Consider the following 13836-nt stretch of genomic DNA (forward strand, 5'->3'; position numbering starts at 1 on the left):
TCTATTTTATAGGGTTCCTGTGAGGGATAAACTAAGTTAATGTAAGTAAAGCACTGGAGCACTGTTTCACATGGAGCAGACACTCAAAATTAGATATTGGCATTATCCTCACCAGATCTTATAAAGTGAGGTGCCCTTATCCTCATTTTACTGATGAGGAAACTACTGCTCAGAGAGTTGAAACAATTTATGTTTAGAAACAGCACAGCAAGTCATACTTTAAAATAAAGAGCTTTTATCACTAAATTATGTTGTGATATTTTTTCCATTCTAAACACATATTGATAGTTTTCCCTCTGCATATTTACTGAAATAAAGAGATCTATATCTGTCCATGTTTCTTAGACTAGATACAGTAGTTACTTTAAACCTGATAACTGCAAAGGGGATTACTGCAACATATAATCTAGTCCCTCAGTTTAGATGTGTGTGTGTGTGTGTGTGTGTGTGTAAGGGGTGGGCACGGAGGACTTTTTGTTTTAAAACTTATGCATGAAGAATAAGAATTGTAACATGTCTTTGAATTAGAAACCCACAGAAGACACCCCAAGGAAAACCATGATCCAGTGGAAACGTTGTGGCCCAACTGAAGATAAGATCCAAATTCACAAACGTAAAATTAAAGAAACTAAATAATTAATCAGGTCATATACACTGGTAGCAATCAATGGGTTTTAAGAGTCCAGGTAAAAGGCAGGGTTTGAGGGCTTCCCTGGTGGTGCAGTGGTTGAGAGTCCGCCTGCCGATGCAGGGGACACGGGTTCGTGCCCCGGTCCGGGAAGATCCCACATGCCGCGGAGCGGCTGGGCCCGTGAGCCATGGCCGCTGAGCTGGCGCGTCCGGAGCCTGTGCTCCGCAACGGGAGAGACCACGACAGTGAGAGGCCCGCGTACCGCAAAAAACAAACAAACAAAAAAAAACCAGGGTTTGACTCTTAAGAGAGCCTCTAGAAATCTTCTGCTATCACCATAAGATTCACTGATGAATGTACACACAGATATTAAGGGCATCATGGAACATTTCTAGATTCAATTCTTAAAAATTCACTGTCCCTTCTACTTACTTTTCAGTAAGCGTTACCTCTATAATAGACACGTGTGGGCATACCTTATATGCTATTTGCTCTAGAACCTGTTGGCAAATGGTAGGAAAAATTTTAAAAAGGCCCTGAATTAAGTATTCTTGTGATCCAAATTCACGTAATGACTGGTTAACCTTAGATAAGGTATTTTTCTGAGACTTAGCTTTACATTATTTAAAATTTCATTTTTGTTTTTTAAAACGTTAATGGTTATTATTTCATTACATCCCCAAAGTAATACTGTAGAATAAGTTGGTACTCACCAGTACCCCTACTTCACAGTCAGGGAATCTGGATTTCAGAGAAGTGACTTCCATTGGGTCAAACAGAACAGAATGGGCTTGGAATTAATAGAAAAAAGCTAGTATTCACTCAATTCTAAAATATTTTATGTCTGTTTATTAATTTAATCTCCACAACAACAAACAGATGAATTGGGAGCTACTAATATATCCAATTTAACAGATGAGGTGACTGAGGCATTGTAAGGTTAAGCATCTTACCCAAGGTCATAGCTGATAAATGGCAGAGATGAAATTCAAGCCCAGACAACCTGATTCTAGTTCCCACACGTTTAATTACTTGACCACAGTGTCTTTCTGAAGCCAATAAAAATAATAAAACTTGTTCCTGTCTCCAAGTTATTTAGACTCTTTTACAAAAGTAGTGAAAGTAGAAATAGGTTTATCAAAAGGAATGAGTTCTGGTTTCTTTGGCAGGAAATGAATATTGCATTTGGAATGTATATTATTATTTCAGTACTCCTGAATTTGTCTAGTTTTTACAATTTTGCTTTATAGGGCCTAGAGGCAGAAGATAGTCTTACCTTATAGCATTTGAGGCTGAAGCTATTAGTTTTGTGATGTTGAGATAAATATGTCTGCTTTTTCTGCTCTAAAACTAACCCAGGCTAGGAATGTAATAGGGTTAGGAATTTAAATGTCCATAGGACTCAAACTATAATTTAGCTTCAGACCTCTCTACCACCTATTCTGCAAGCTCCCTTAGTTTTAACTCCTTTGTTATCAAACTCAGCAATGCCTACTAGGCATGCCCAGTGATATGGTTAGAGCCTTGCATCAAGTTTCACTTCCTCCAGGCTTTACCAAAAAGAAGGTGACAGAGGGAAGAGTTAAACAGCTACAGAAGTTGGTTCAGCTCAGGATGCCCATGGCCAGGGAAGAGCACAGATGGGTCCCTTTCACATCTTTTCGGCACAGCTTAGGCAGATCGTGAAAATCTGAAGTGATCACTCAGCCCAGGGCCACAGTAAGGGGTGGGGCAGGGACGGTGGATCTGGGGGTATGCCAGCGACTGTATGAATCTTGCCTGTCCCTGCATTCCGCGAAGAGCTGTAGCTTTTCAAGGGTTCCAAGCAGGAGATCTAAGTGCGCAAGTAAAGCCAGAGCTCATCTTAATCACCGACTCCTTGGCCCCTTCCTTTTGGCCCTGGAACACTCTCAGATACCCTCACCCAATCACGACCAAACCCCGGAGAAGTGGAATCTCCGCACAGCTTTCCGTGGGTCTAGCAGGGGCCTGGGCATGCTCAGTAGGCTACGTGGTTCTCTGGTTCCTCTCTCTCTCTCTCTCTCTCTCTCCCCCAACCACCACCCCGTGGGGGAGGGTGGGTGGTGACAAGTTAGAAGCACTTGCGTTAGGTCCCCGCCCCCAGGAGCGGGCTCCCACAGCAAGGGGACGAAGCAAAGGCAGAAACACACCTCGCTGCGCAGCATCCCGACCGGGAGGGGCTGCGCCCACCAGTATCCCAGTCTGAAGACGGCCCGCCGCTCTCCATGGTACTGCGGAGAGCTCAGCTCCGCCCTTCTCTTTCGGAAGGACAGCACCCGGCGTCACGTAACCCAGCCTTCCCGGGCTCCACGACCGCCTCCTCCTTCCCAGCTCTTTCCCTCTCCTCCCCCTTCTACTCCCCTCCTTTGCCTGTTCTTCCCTCCCGCACTCCTGGAGATAGACGCTCAAGCCTGACGCCTCTGAAAAGGCAGCAGCAGTCGCCTTCTGCACAAACCTCAGGAAATTCGCTTTAACCGATGCATGCCTCAAGCTCTGGCTCGAGCTAAGGGGGAATAACCGGGCAGGTAAAGAAGCTCAATTTGTGTTGGGGGGAGGGGATGGGGCGAGGCTAGCTCGAGAAGGATATCTTTCCCCATTGTAACCGAGCCAGGATCCGCCACAAATGCACAGGGAAGGATGGGTGGTGGGAGGGTGGAGGAGTATAGATCTTGGTTGTTTTTCATGAAGCTTTTTAAATAGATGGTAAGAAGATGAGACAGTGGAACTGGGGTAGTAACTTAAAGACTGAAAGCAGTGATTTATTAGCAAAAAAAGAAAATGGGCAAGTTAGAAACCAAAGCAATAAGATACATCTATAGCTACATCTTTCTTTCCTTTCCCCATCAGCTCCATGCTGTGCCTAGCCTTAATTTGTGCAGTTGACTCCAGGCTCTAAGACACTGCACTGGTATTAGAGATGGAGCTTAGAGACTGGGCGGGAAAGCCAGGGAGAATTTTGGGTGTGCATTGGTATTGAGGGACTTTGCAAAAGCCAGGGGGAAAAGATAGGCACTTCTAAAAATTCAAAGATTTCAGGTTCTTTATTATGGTTTATTGAAAGGTGCATGGAAAGGTGTGCGTGTGTGTGTGGTGTGTGTTACCGTAAACATATTAAAATAAATGCAACTGCAGCTGATGGCCATACTATATCGATCCTTCCAGTGGCTTGGGAATGAATTTGATTCTAGAAATGAAAGAAAAGATTAATGAGGCTGTTAGTCTGCTTCTGAATTAGAGTGCTTCTTCCTTTGGCTGCAGTGAGGTGGTTTTTCAGATCCTTTTATTTTATCCTCTAATTTGTGAACTCACTAGGTTTTCTGGGCACCTAGAGAGAATCCTTTTCTCCATATAAATACAGATACCCTCTCACACACAATGAGCTTCCTCTAAGAACTGGGAGAGTCAGTTGACCTCCGCTGTGGTAAGAATATATATGTTTTTCCCCTTCTCTTACATTCCATAAAAAATTGTCTAGGTATGCATCAGTGGAGGAGGGCAGGAGAGAGGTGTAATGAAAGGTTTTGTGATCTATGTACTATAAGTTAATAAAATAATTGGCTCCAACTGACTTACAAAAAAAAATGGTTTTCTAACACACGAGCTTGTGGATGGTTTCAAAGCATTACTCTTGATCTTGAAATTCCAGATTTATTTCAAAATGACTGAAAATTTCAGATTTCCGAGTCCAGTTAAAAAATGAAAGTATATTGAATAGTATGCTATCTTAGAATGATTTTTAAGAGCACTTTTTTCTGGCTTAGCATGGGAGTAGACAAGATATGGCTGCTGATTGCTGATGGTGTGGAATGTATCAGCCATAATAAATAAGCAACTGAGATCTTTATTTCCCTTTGCTAGTGGGCAGTGTGTGTGTGTGTGTGTGTAGTGTGTTGTGTGTGTGTTGAAAGAGAGAGAACCAGTCATCAATTTCATCTGGGGAGGAACTTGAAGTGGGATCCCCTAGCTTGGTGGCTCTCAGCTGACACCTGTAGGGATTGCTCTGTACTGAAGAGAAATGCTCTCAGCTCCCTCCATGGAGGAGCGGCGGCACAATGCAGTGCCATAAATTACTGCTAGTTTCAGCTTGTAGGAAAAAAAAAGTGTTAATTGGATAGTGAGCTTCCGTGTCCAGGCAATAAATTGGTTTGTGTGTGCGTGCGTGTGTGTGTGTGTGTGTGTGTGTGTATGTGGTGGGAGGAGATAGTGGGAAGTGGTGAGGGAAATACATGTGTTTTCTTGACATGACCAGATGACACATTTGTGATTGTTTTTTGTCAAAATGTGAGAGTAATTTTTTGGTTAAAAAAAATGCCTTAAAAACAATTCACTATTTATGATTTCTATACCATTACAAGAACCTTTCAGGTTAGAGTTGAATAAAGAGAGGTGATTTAATAGTACCGTGAGTAATTCAAAGATATGATTTTAAATTCGAGCATCCTGGAACCACAGCAGCTAAGGTGACACACATGCCAGCTGCTGTTTTAACCACACAAATTCTAAGAGCTGACAGCCAGAAAGGACTTGAAGAGGAGTTAAGATCACTACACTGTTAGGCAAAATATTAAATACTTCACCCATCTTTAGAGGAGTTAATATTATGGCAGCTGAGACACAAATGCTGCTAAAAATAGACATCTGACTCCAGTGGGAAGTTTTCTCCTATAACGGATTATTCCTTTAATAAAAAGGAAGAAAATACTTGGTTGAAATTTAAGAGAGATGCCCAAGAAACTATCAATATACCTTCTCTCTCTGAGAAAAATAAAATGGTAGGAATGCTATACAAATCCATGCTGGCAGCTCCCAGTCAACATTTTGATATGCTCTGCCTGTTGTAAAATCAGCTATTAACTGAGATTTAAATAGGTTGTATTTTTATTGTCCATGTAACCAGTGCACAATACAAGCAGAAATCCCTAACAGAGCCTTTTTTTCCCTCTCCTTCTCATATATTTAAAAAATTAAACTTTCTCAGAAATAGTAAAAGACAACATTAACTGAATCTCTATACAAACCTGGGAGGGTTACCTATTAACAGTTATAATAAACTACAAGGGTAATGGCTGATTGTAAGAGTGTGATATTAATTATTAGGAGACATAAGTTCTTACTTGTAGATCAGGACAAATAAGCTCCTTCCAATAAGGTTAACTCTGACTTCCTAACAGCACTAGTTATATACCTGGTTTCTGGGCTGAATAATGATTATATGATACTCTAACAGACCTTAGAACTTAATTTTTATTTTCATTCTCTGCAGATTTCTGGGTCCTTATAAAAAGACAAAATAAAATCAAAATGCATCACCGACACACAACCAATGACATGCTGGCATCTTAGCTTGGCCTTGCAGAGGCGGAGAGGAAAGAAGAGGAGCTGTTGTGTCTAACAGCTTCTGGCTATTTCACAGCGTCTGTGTTTGAACCCTACTGTTGGGGAGGGACAAAGAGAAGTAAAACCCAGCCTGTGAGACCGCCGTGTGCAAGGAATTCTGCTTTGGCTACAGTGGTACTGGAAGTCCATGATATGACAGAAGAAGCAGGCCTTTGAAGCTCCTCTGGGGTTGATAAGTGGTGCCTTAAAGAGGCAAGGGGCCCCTTTCTCCCTTCTGGTTTGGGACACTACATCCGGAGGAGAAACACTTGAGGCATTACCAAGCATTCAAGGACCCTGGTTCATTGCTGGCTTCTTGTAATTGCCTGGAAAGTGTGACTCGAACTGCTTCCCTTTTGCCTGGTACCACTGATGGTACCTGGCAGATGATGGTATTTGAAGAGTGAAGCATCTGTTGACACCACCGATAAATGGATGCGTGATTGCCCTTGACGTTCTGTTGACACCTTTTCCAGAGCGTTGCTTCCAAAGTGTATCCTCCCTTTGGTCTGGAAGTTCTGTGGCTGCCCTGTACTACTGGGGTCTACGTTCTCCAGTTGGGAGGGGACTATAGGGAGAGAGGGAGGGGTTGCTGGAAGAAGAAGAAGAAAAAAAGAGCTAGATAAAGGAGGGTGCATCCCTCCCACTCCTGCCCCTCCCCTTACCCGACTTATTTCCGGATCCCTATTTCTGCATCACGGTGTCCAGGACCATTTTGACCCTGTCGGCCCCGGCACCCCCCCGCCGCACCCCAGCTCCGAGCATGGGGACGGCGCTTCTCCAGCGCGGGGGCTGCTTTCTCGTGTGCCTCTCGCTGCTGCTCCTGGGCTGCTGGGCAGAGCTGGGCAGCGGGCTGGAGTTCCCGGGCGCTGAGGGCCAGTGGACGCGCTTCCCCAAGTGGAACGCCTGCTGCGAGAGCGAGATGAGCTTCCAGCTCAAGACGCGCAGTGCCCGGGGCCTAGTGCTCTACTTCGACGATGAGGGCTTCTGCGACTTCCTGGAGCTCATCCTGACGCGCGGCGGCCGCCTGCAGCTCAGCTTCTCCATCTTCTGCGCCGAGCCCGCCACGCTCCTGGCCGACACCCCGGTCAACGACGGCGCGTGGCACAGCGTGCGTATCCGACGTCAGTTCCGCAACACCACGCTCTTCATCGACCAGGTGGAGGCCAAGTGGGTGGAGGTCAAGTCCAAGCGCCGGGACATGACGGTGTTCAGCGGCCTCTTCGTCGGGGGGCTGCCCCCGGAACTGCGCGCCGCGGCGCTCAAGCTTACGCTGGCCTCCGTGCGTGAGCGAGAGCCCTTCAAAGGGTGGATTCGCGACGTGCGGGTCAACTCCTCGCAGGCCCTGCTGGTGGACAGCGGCGAGGTGAAGCTGGACGACGAGCCGCCTAACAGCGGCGGCGGGAGCCCGTGCGAGGCTGGCGAGGAGGGCGAGGGCGGGGTGTGCCTCAACGGAGGCGTGTGCTCCGTAGTGGACGACCAGGCGGTGTGTGACTGCTCGCGAACCGGCTTCCGCGGCAAAGACTGCAGCCAAGGTAAGGCCCGACGACGTCTGAGCCCCGGGGGCCTCGGCCTGGGCAGGGCGCAGGGAGGCAGGGCGAGGTAGGCCCGGGCCCGTGCATGGGGACTTCCTTCTCTGGAGCGTGTTTCAGATAGGGTCCCGGTGAAGACCTGTTTCGGGTGTTTCTGCCTTATCACCTCTCACAGCCCCTCCCTTGGTATCCTCGTCATGGTTGAGCAGCCCCCATTTCCAGGTTCATTTCCTCCCGGGAGCCCGTTCTACCAACCCTACTTCCTTTCAAGTGGCAGGGAGAATGACCTCTCCTCTTCATTCCTCTGGTTCTTTGCCCAGCCGCTCCCTAGCTTCATCAGGCTGGGGCGCACCTGAACGTACGCTGTGCTTTTCCTCTACCACCACTAAGTCTGTAATACACCTATTTTCCCCGTATGATGCAGATAAGCATCTAGAAGATGGGGCACACGTTTGGTGAAAAATGAAGTCAGGAGAGATTCACCATGGTTGAACATCCCCACGTAGTTACTCGTTGGTAAAGGACAAGGGAGACAGGATTCATAAGCACAGCTGTGCTTTTTACAAGAAAAGTGATACGACCTGCTCCTGGTTGTGGGAAAAGGTGGTGGGGCGGGAGGGAGCTTGTGAGGATTTCCTTGATTAGAAGGAAGAGGGTTCTTGGAATTAATGTTAGTTTCTTTGGTTATGTCCAAGTCCAACATTTGTCAGCTTAATAAAATTATATTATTTCTGTGGTTTCGTGAAATGGGAGAGGGGTCAGCTCGTGTTTAGAAATGTTAGAGATTAAATAGCATATTTTTCAATTAGCAGATGACTTGGGAGGATAAATAGTACAGAAATTTAGATGTTGCTGGACTGGGAAGCTTCTTCAGGCTAATAAACAGGGGTTGCAGATGAAGGATTGCAAGAGATTTTCCAAGGATATTCAGCTAATGATATTTACCTGAGTAGTGGAGGCCAAGCTGTAATTCCTGTTGTTCTTAGGGATTGAAACAGTGTGGAATTTAAAAAACTCATATCTCTATAAGTTTTATTTTCTCCCCCTTATACATAAAATTCAGTCGTTACTGTGTTTCTCCAGTGTTGCTACACGACAGTGACCAAGGAGAAATATTGTTGTATAGACACAGGAAAGCCTATGAACAAAATCCAAGTGATATGAAAAAAAAAAATATGGATGTATCTGTGGCTGAGATGTCAAGGTTTAAAGTAGATAGCTTATGGGTCAAATCAAAGCAATCAACACATGGATAAATGGCATTTATGGCTGATTTTTTTAAAAGGTGAATTGTTAAATCTGATTTTGAAAGCTGTAGTGACAAAAGCTCTGGTTGTATTTTATTGTATAATGTCTTCTGTTGTTTTTTTTTTTTTTGCTGACACTGCTAAGGGGAACTAGCCCTTGTAAATCTTATTGGACTTGGCAGTCCTCTCTTACCTGACTTTAAGAGAAATGAAGACTTGATAAAATTTGTAATTGTTTAAACAGCAAAGGGAGTTAGGAAGAAAAAAAATCTGGTCATTAGGAGAGTTCTGTAGCCTTCATGGGCTAATGGAAAAAAAGTAAAACATTATTTCATTGCTTTCTGCCTTCATGAAGGTTTTTGTTTTCATGTATCTTGTCTTATGTATATAGAAGACTGTGTATTCCATGGCCTATACTGCACTTCAGGTTGATCAGTAAATTTCCATGGATTTAGCATCAGGCTTTATAGTTATGTTTTCCAAAAATAAAACAGTACATATTTTTTCACTACCAAATCTAACTTAATTGTAAACCATGAATAAGATAGCTATATTTGATGGTTTGCTGTAGTATAATTTGAAGTTGCATACCTCTGCACTGATAAATAGAAATGAATTAAAAATGGGCATTATTAAAAAAATGGACATTATTTTATGGGACAAATTGCTCTAAGTATCGCAGTGCCACTTTAAAATACAGAGCCGGCAATTTAACGAAGAACACATGAGATATAACTTCCTTCCTTAAATTAGGAAACAAATATGACACAATGACAGCTTGTTCTGTGTGGGAGGGTGTTTTAAATGAAAATTTTTATTTTTTTGTGCATTTTTAACGTAGGAATCCAGGGATGTGCATAATCAGGAACAGTTAAGAGTGGAGAAAGCATGGCAGAAGTAATATTTTGAAGAGAAGCAGAATTAGATAGCTCTGAAATGCATTTTGCAAGTGGATAGCTCTTTCCATGAGATGAAGAATTTGGAATTAGATATATAATTGAACAGTATACTACCTGATGCATAAGGTAATTCAACCCAGAAAATAAAATCCATCAGGATAGTTCTGGAGCATTGATTCATTTTGAAAATTTGAAATGAAAACGGAGTGCAAGGATCACCACTAGTCATGAAAGGAAAACAAAAGGCTGGGTTCCTTTGATTATCACAGAAATGGGAGATGGAGTGATAAAGGCAGAGTTGGTCTCCCCAGAAGGATTGGCTCCATTTTGCTTATTTTCCCTGTTTCATGTGTGTCAAGTGACTATTAAATAATTAATTGAGAATGGCTGCCTCTCCCAACACCAATCATGTATTGATGGCTAGGGATAGATGATTTCTATTCAGATGAAGTATAAACAAAGCCCTGCCTGTAGCCAGTATTTGCACTGATTGCCACATTAAAGAAATAATAATAATTTAAAAACAGATAAATCCATACTCATTAGAGAAAATTTGGAAAAAAATTAACAGCAAACATTAAACAATATTCAAATTATATCTGGTCCCAACTATAATTTCTTTTTTTTTTAACTTAATGAAAAAGTCTAATATTATTTTAGTTGCCTTTGTATTCAAAATACAGTAAGAATTATTAAAAATAAAATAAGAATATTCTTTTTTTCTAGAATGTCTTTAAACAACTTATACATCTATGGATTTCTAGAATATTTTCATTTAATGAGCTCATGTTCATCCTTGCTCTATTTGTTCAGGCAGGCCTAGCAAGTTTTATTTATTTATTTATGTGGTGATGTAAAGAGAACACAAGGACAGTTATGTGTCATGATCAGGTTAGTGACAGAGCCTGGGTAACAGCGCCAACACCCTTATTCTCAAGCCCTGTACTTATCATGTCTGCTGAATAAGATTTCCAGTTTATTAGGTTTGATATTTTTTCAGATTCAGGGATTATTCAAAAGAAAAAAATATATATATATGGCTGATGGAACAGAACTAACTTATGTGTTTTGTCCCTGAGAGTCAGCCTCAGACGTCACTATACAAGAATGTCACCGTTCCTGAATGATGGATGCTTATAGGGTACATAGCTTTTTCAGTGAATCATACCCATCTAAGTGCCCTGGGACCATTATTATTTAATAAGTTTCTACTTAAGGAGACTAATAATTTCTTAGCAGCTTAAAAGAATTAGTGAATTCTATGGCTGCCCCGTTAAAAATGAGAATAAAACGCTGATCAATGGGAATTTAAGTTATATGTTTTACGATTTCCAGGTCCAGGTTTTATGCATTTTAGGGTCCCTTATATGAAAATTTCATACTAGACTCTGAGTATCAATTTGATTCCTCTATTTAAGTAGCCAGAAACACATATGGCTTATGATGGCTGATTGCTTAATATCACTAAACATGACAGGGTGATAGATATCATTTAATAAAGCCTCTGCTTCCTATGACTTTACTGATGTGGCCAGACGGACAACCATATTCACTCACTCATTTATTCATTCATTCCTTTCTTTGTTCAACAAATATTGACTGAGTGCTTTTTGTATGTGCCTGAATCATAGGCCCAAGCAATACAATTGTGAGTAAACTCTCAGAAATAGTTCCTACCTTAATAGGAAGGTAGAAGCCTCACATTTCTTTGCAGAGGCACAGTAATTAAAAACTAAATAAATGAAAACTTTAAATGATGGTATGTATTTTGAAGGACAGGTACATGGTACTTTGAGAACTTTAAAGTAGTGTGAACAGACCTAATCAAAAAAAATTTTTCCTTAGGGGTGATATTTAAACTAAAATCTGAGAGTTGAGAAGGAATTAACCAGGTAAAGGCAGAGGAGAAATATTAGGTCAGAAGCCTGGGGCAGGAGATGGCATGGCACATTCAGACAACTGAGGGAAGGCCCTTGAGTATGGAGCTCTTAGAGAGAGGAGTAGGGCCAGGTCATGCAGGGCCTTCTAGCCCATGTCAGGGATTTTAATCTTTATTGTAAAAATGATGAAAAAGCAACAGAGGGAGTTTAGTGTGGAAGGTAAGGAGGAGGGTATCATTATCAAATTTACATTTCAAAAATGTCACTGACTACAGTGTAGAGACCAGATTGATAGGGGCCTAGAGAAAAAGAGAAAGCATGATTTTCTGTCAGTCAACAACATTTGTTAAGCACACACTGTAAACTGTAGATTGAACCAGGGGACATAGAGGAAAAGATTCTTTCTCTCAGGAAGTTAGAATCTTTGTGAGCTTGGTTATGTATAGAACTCTAAGGCCACTTGTTGTTTGGAACACTGTGGCTCTACTTGTAAAATGCATTATCTGAACCCTTTATGTGGATTATCATGTGGTCTCTCTCAGATATCCCCATCGAATCTGTAGGCTCCTGGAGCACATTGGCAGTGCCATACTTTATTATACCCCCAAGTACCTCGCTCAACATGCCTTCCTTCTGACAGTGTATATTGATTGATTGATTCTAGGCTTTCAATATTTTAACAGCTACAATAAAGGGAAATACTACATACATACTTATAATTTTCATAAGGTTAAAAAATTGTAAGTAGTTAGGTAGTACCTAGTATAGGTAGATACTAGACAAAAATGATTCAGAGATTTTGCCCGTTTTGTTTGAAGCCTACCATCTGAGGAAAAGGTGGATCACCTGTGCTGAGAAAGCTTTGAGTGGAATGGATAAATTCATAATTTTGATTTAGATAAAATGTTCTGAGAAGCTCTTAAAGCATAACCATGATCTATCACAGTAAGCTTATCTTTATTATAAACTAATAATCAAAACTGAGTTACCATTCTAAAATGCCACAGATGAGGTTGAATGTGTTATTTTAACTATTCTGAGATGCATTTGAATTATGTAGACTGTGGGACCATGCTGCCTGGTTTAAGTGGGCACACTCAAATTTTATTCCTCAATATTGTCATCTGTGAAAATGGTATAATAATAGTACTTACTTCATAGGGCTCTTATCAAAATTAAGCAGGTGACTTCATGTAAAGCTCTTAGAACAGTGTCTGGCACATAGTAAATATTCTGAAGTACCCGCTTGCTATTTTTGTTACTATTATCACCACTACCATCAGCACCACTACTTCTACTGATACTATTTTCTTTAGGGCTACTGTCAAGCAAAATTCAAATATGGAACATTTTCTTTTTCATTTAAAAGGAATTCTAATGTAATAATGATCCTTGCTTGATTAGCCCAAAAGTTTCAGCTTATAAAGAAAAGCAAAGAGTAAACACATTGAGCCTCTATTTCTGTTTTACACAGCTGTGCTCTAATGTTAACCATGTCTGGTTGTGATTCAAAATATTTAAAACATCATATTCTACTTGAGAATTTTTATTATGATTAAGTGAGCCTTTAACACAAAGGCATTTGTAAAAACTGTCACTTTCCATATAAACTAATACCTTTATCCACCCCAATCCTATACTTAGTGATTTTTACTATATTTATCCTAATGTATAGGTATAGATATCTAATGGATCTGTCCTATTTATATTTTGTCTTTGAGGCTTTTTGATAAGTTAAAGTTATTTACATGTATGTTGCAGAGAAGCTAGGATACTTGAGCTTTAAAAAGCTCAAGAAAGATTTCTTATAGTTATAAACAGATTATATTTTTAGTGTAAAGTCATATATGCTAGTAACATCATGTTCCAGTTTTGGATAGCATTAAATGAAATGTGACAATTAAATGGTTATTTAAGGAATCCCTGATTGACTGCAAAAAGGACAGGTACTATATAATATTTCTGTTATTCTTAGCTACATTCTGAGTATTAGGACCCTGAGCCACACTGGTTTCTGAAAACAGGAACCACATTCCATATCCCTTTCTCAGTGAGCAGTTGGTGGCTACACCGTTCGTAGGGTTAACTCCTATAAATATACACTGAAAATTAGGCCTTATTAAGATATTCAGGTTTTGTTTTATTATGGAGATAATAAACCTATTATTAGAAGTTGTTAGCACGCCCACTGTACTTTCAAAAAATTGCACAAGTATATTTGACATAATTCAGAATAAATCATTTTTGCAT

The 13836-nt window shown here is 41.4% G+C and overlaps 1 protein-coding gene across 14 annotated transcripts in view; it reads left to right on the top strand.

The window, feature by feature from the left end:
• The first annotated feature begins 3036 nt into the window (after positions 1–3036).
• The window catches only part of NRXN1 (neurexin 1), a 1121986-nt gene continuing 1111186 nt past the window's right edge, over positions 3037–13836 (top strand). For 13 of the 14 annotated variants that reach the window (XM_029232579.1, XM_029232585.1, XM_029232584.1 and 10 more), the window contains exon 1: positions 6792–7563. In XM_029232579.1, coding sequence (XP_029088412.1) covers positions 6792–7563 — 772 coding nt within the window. Of the gene's footprint in view, positions 3178–5915; positions 7564–13836 lie in introns of those variants that run through there. The other variant, XM_029232577.1, reaches the window with a different exon arrangement.

The sequence above is a fragment of the Monodon monoceros genome, unplaced genomic scaffold, assembly GCF_005190385.1.
Source record: "Monodon monoceros isolate NGI ecotype Baffin Bay Population unplaced genomic scaffold, NGI_Narwhal_1 Super_Scaffold_19, whole genome shotgun sequence".
Taxonomy (NCBI): domain Eukaryota; kingdom Metazoa; phylum Chordata; class Mammalia; order Artiodactyla; family Monodontidae; genus Monodon; species Monodon monoceros.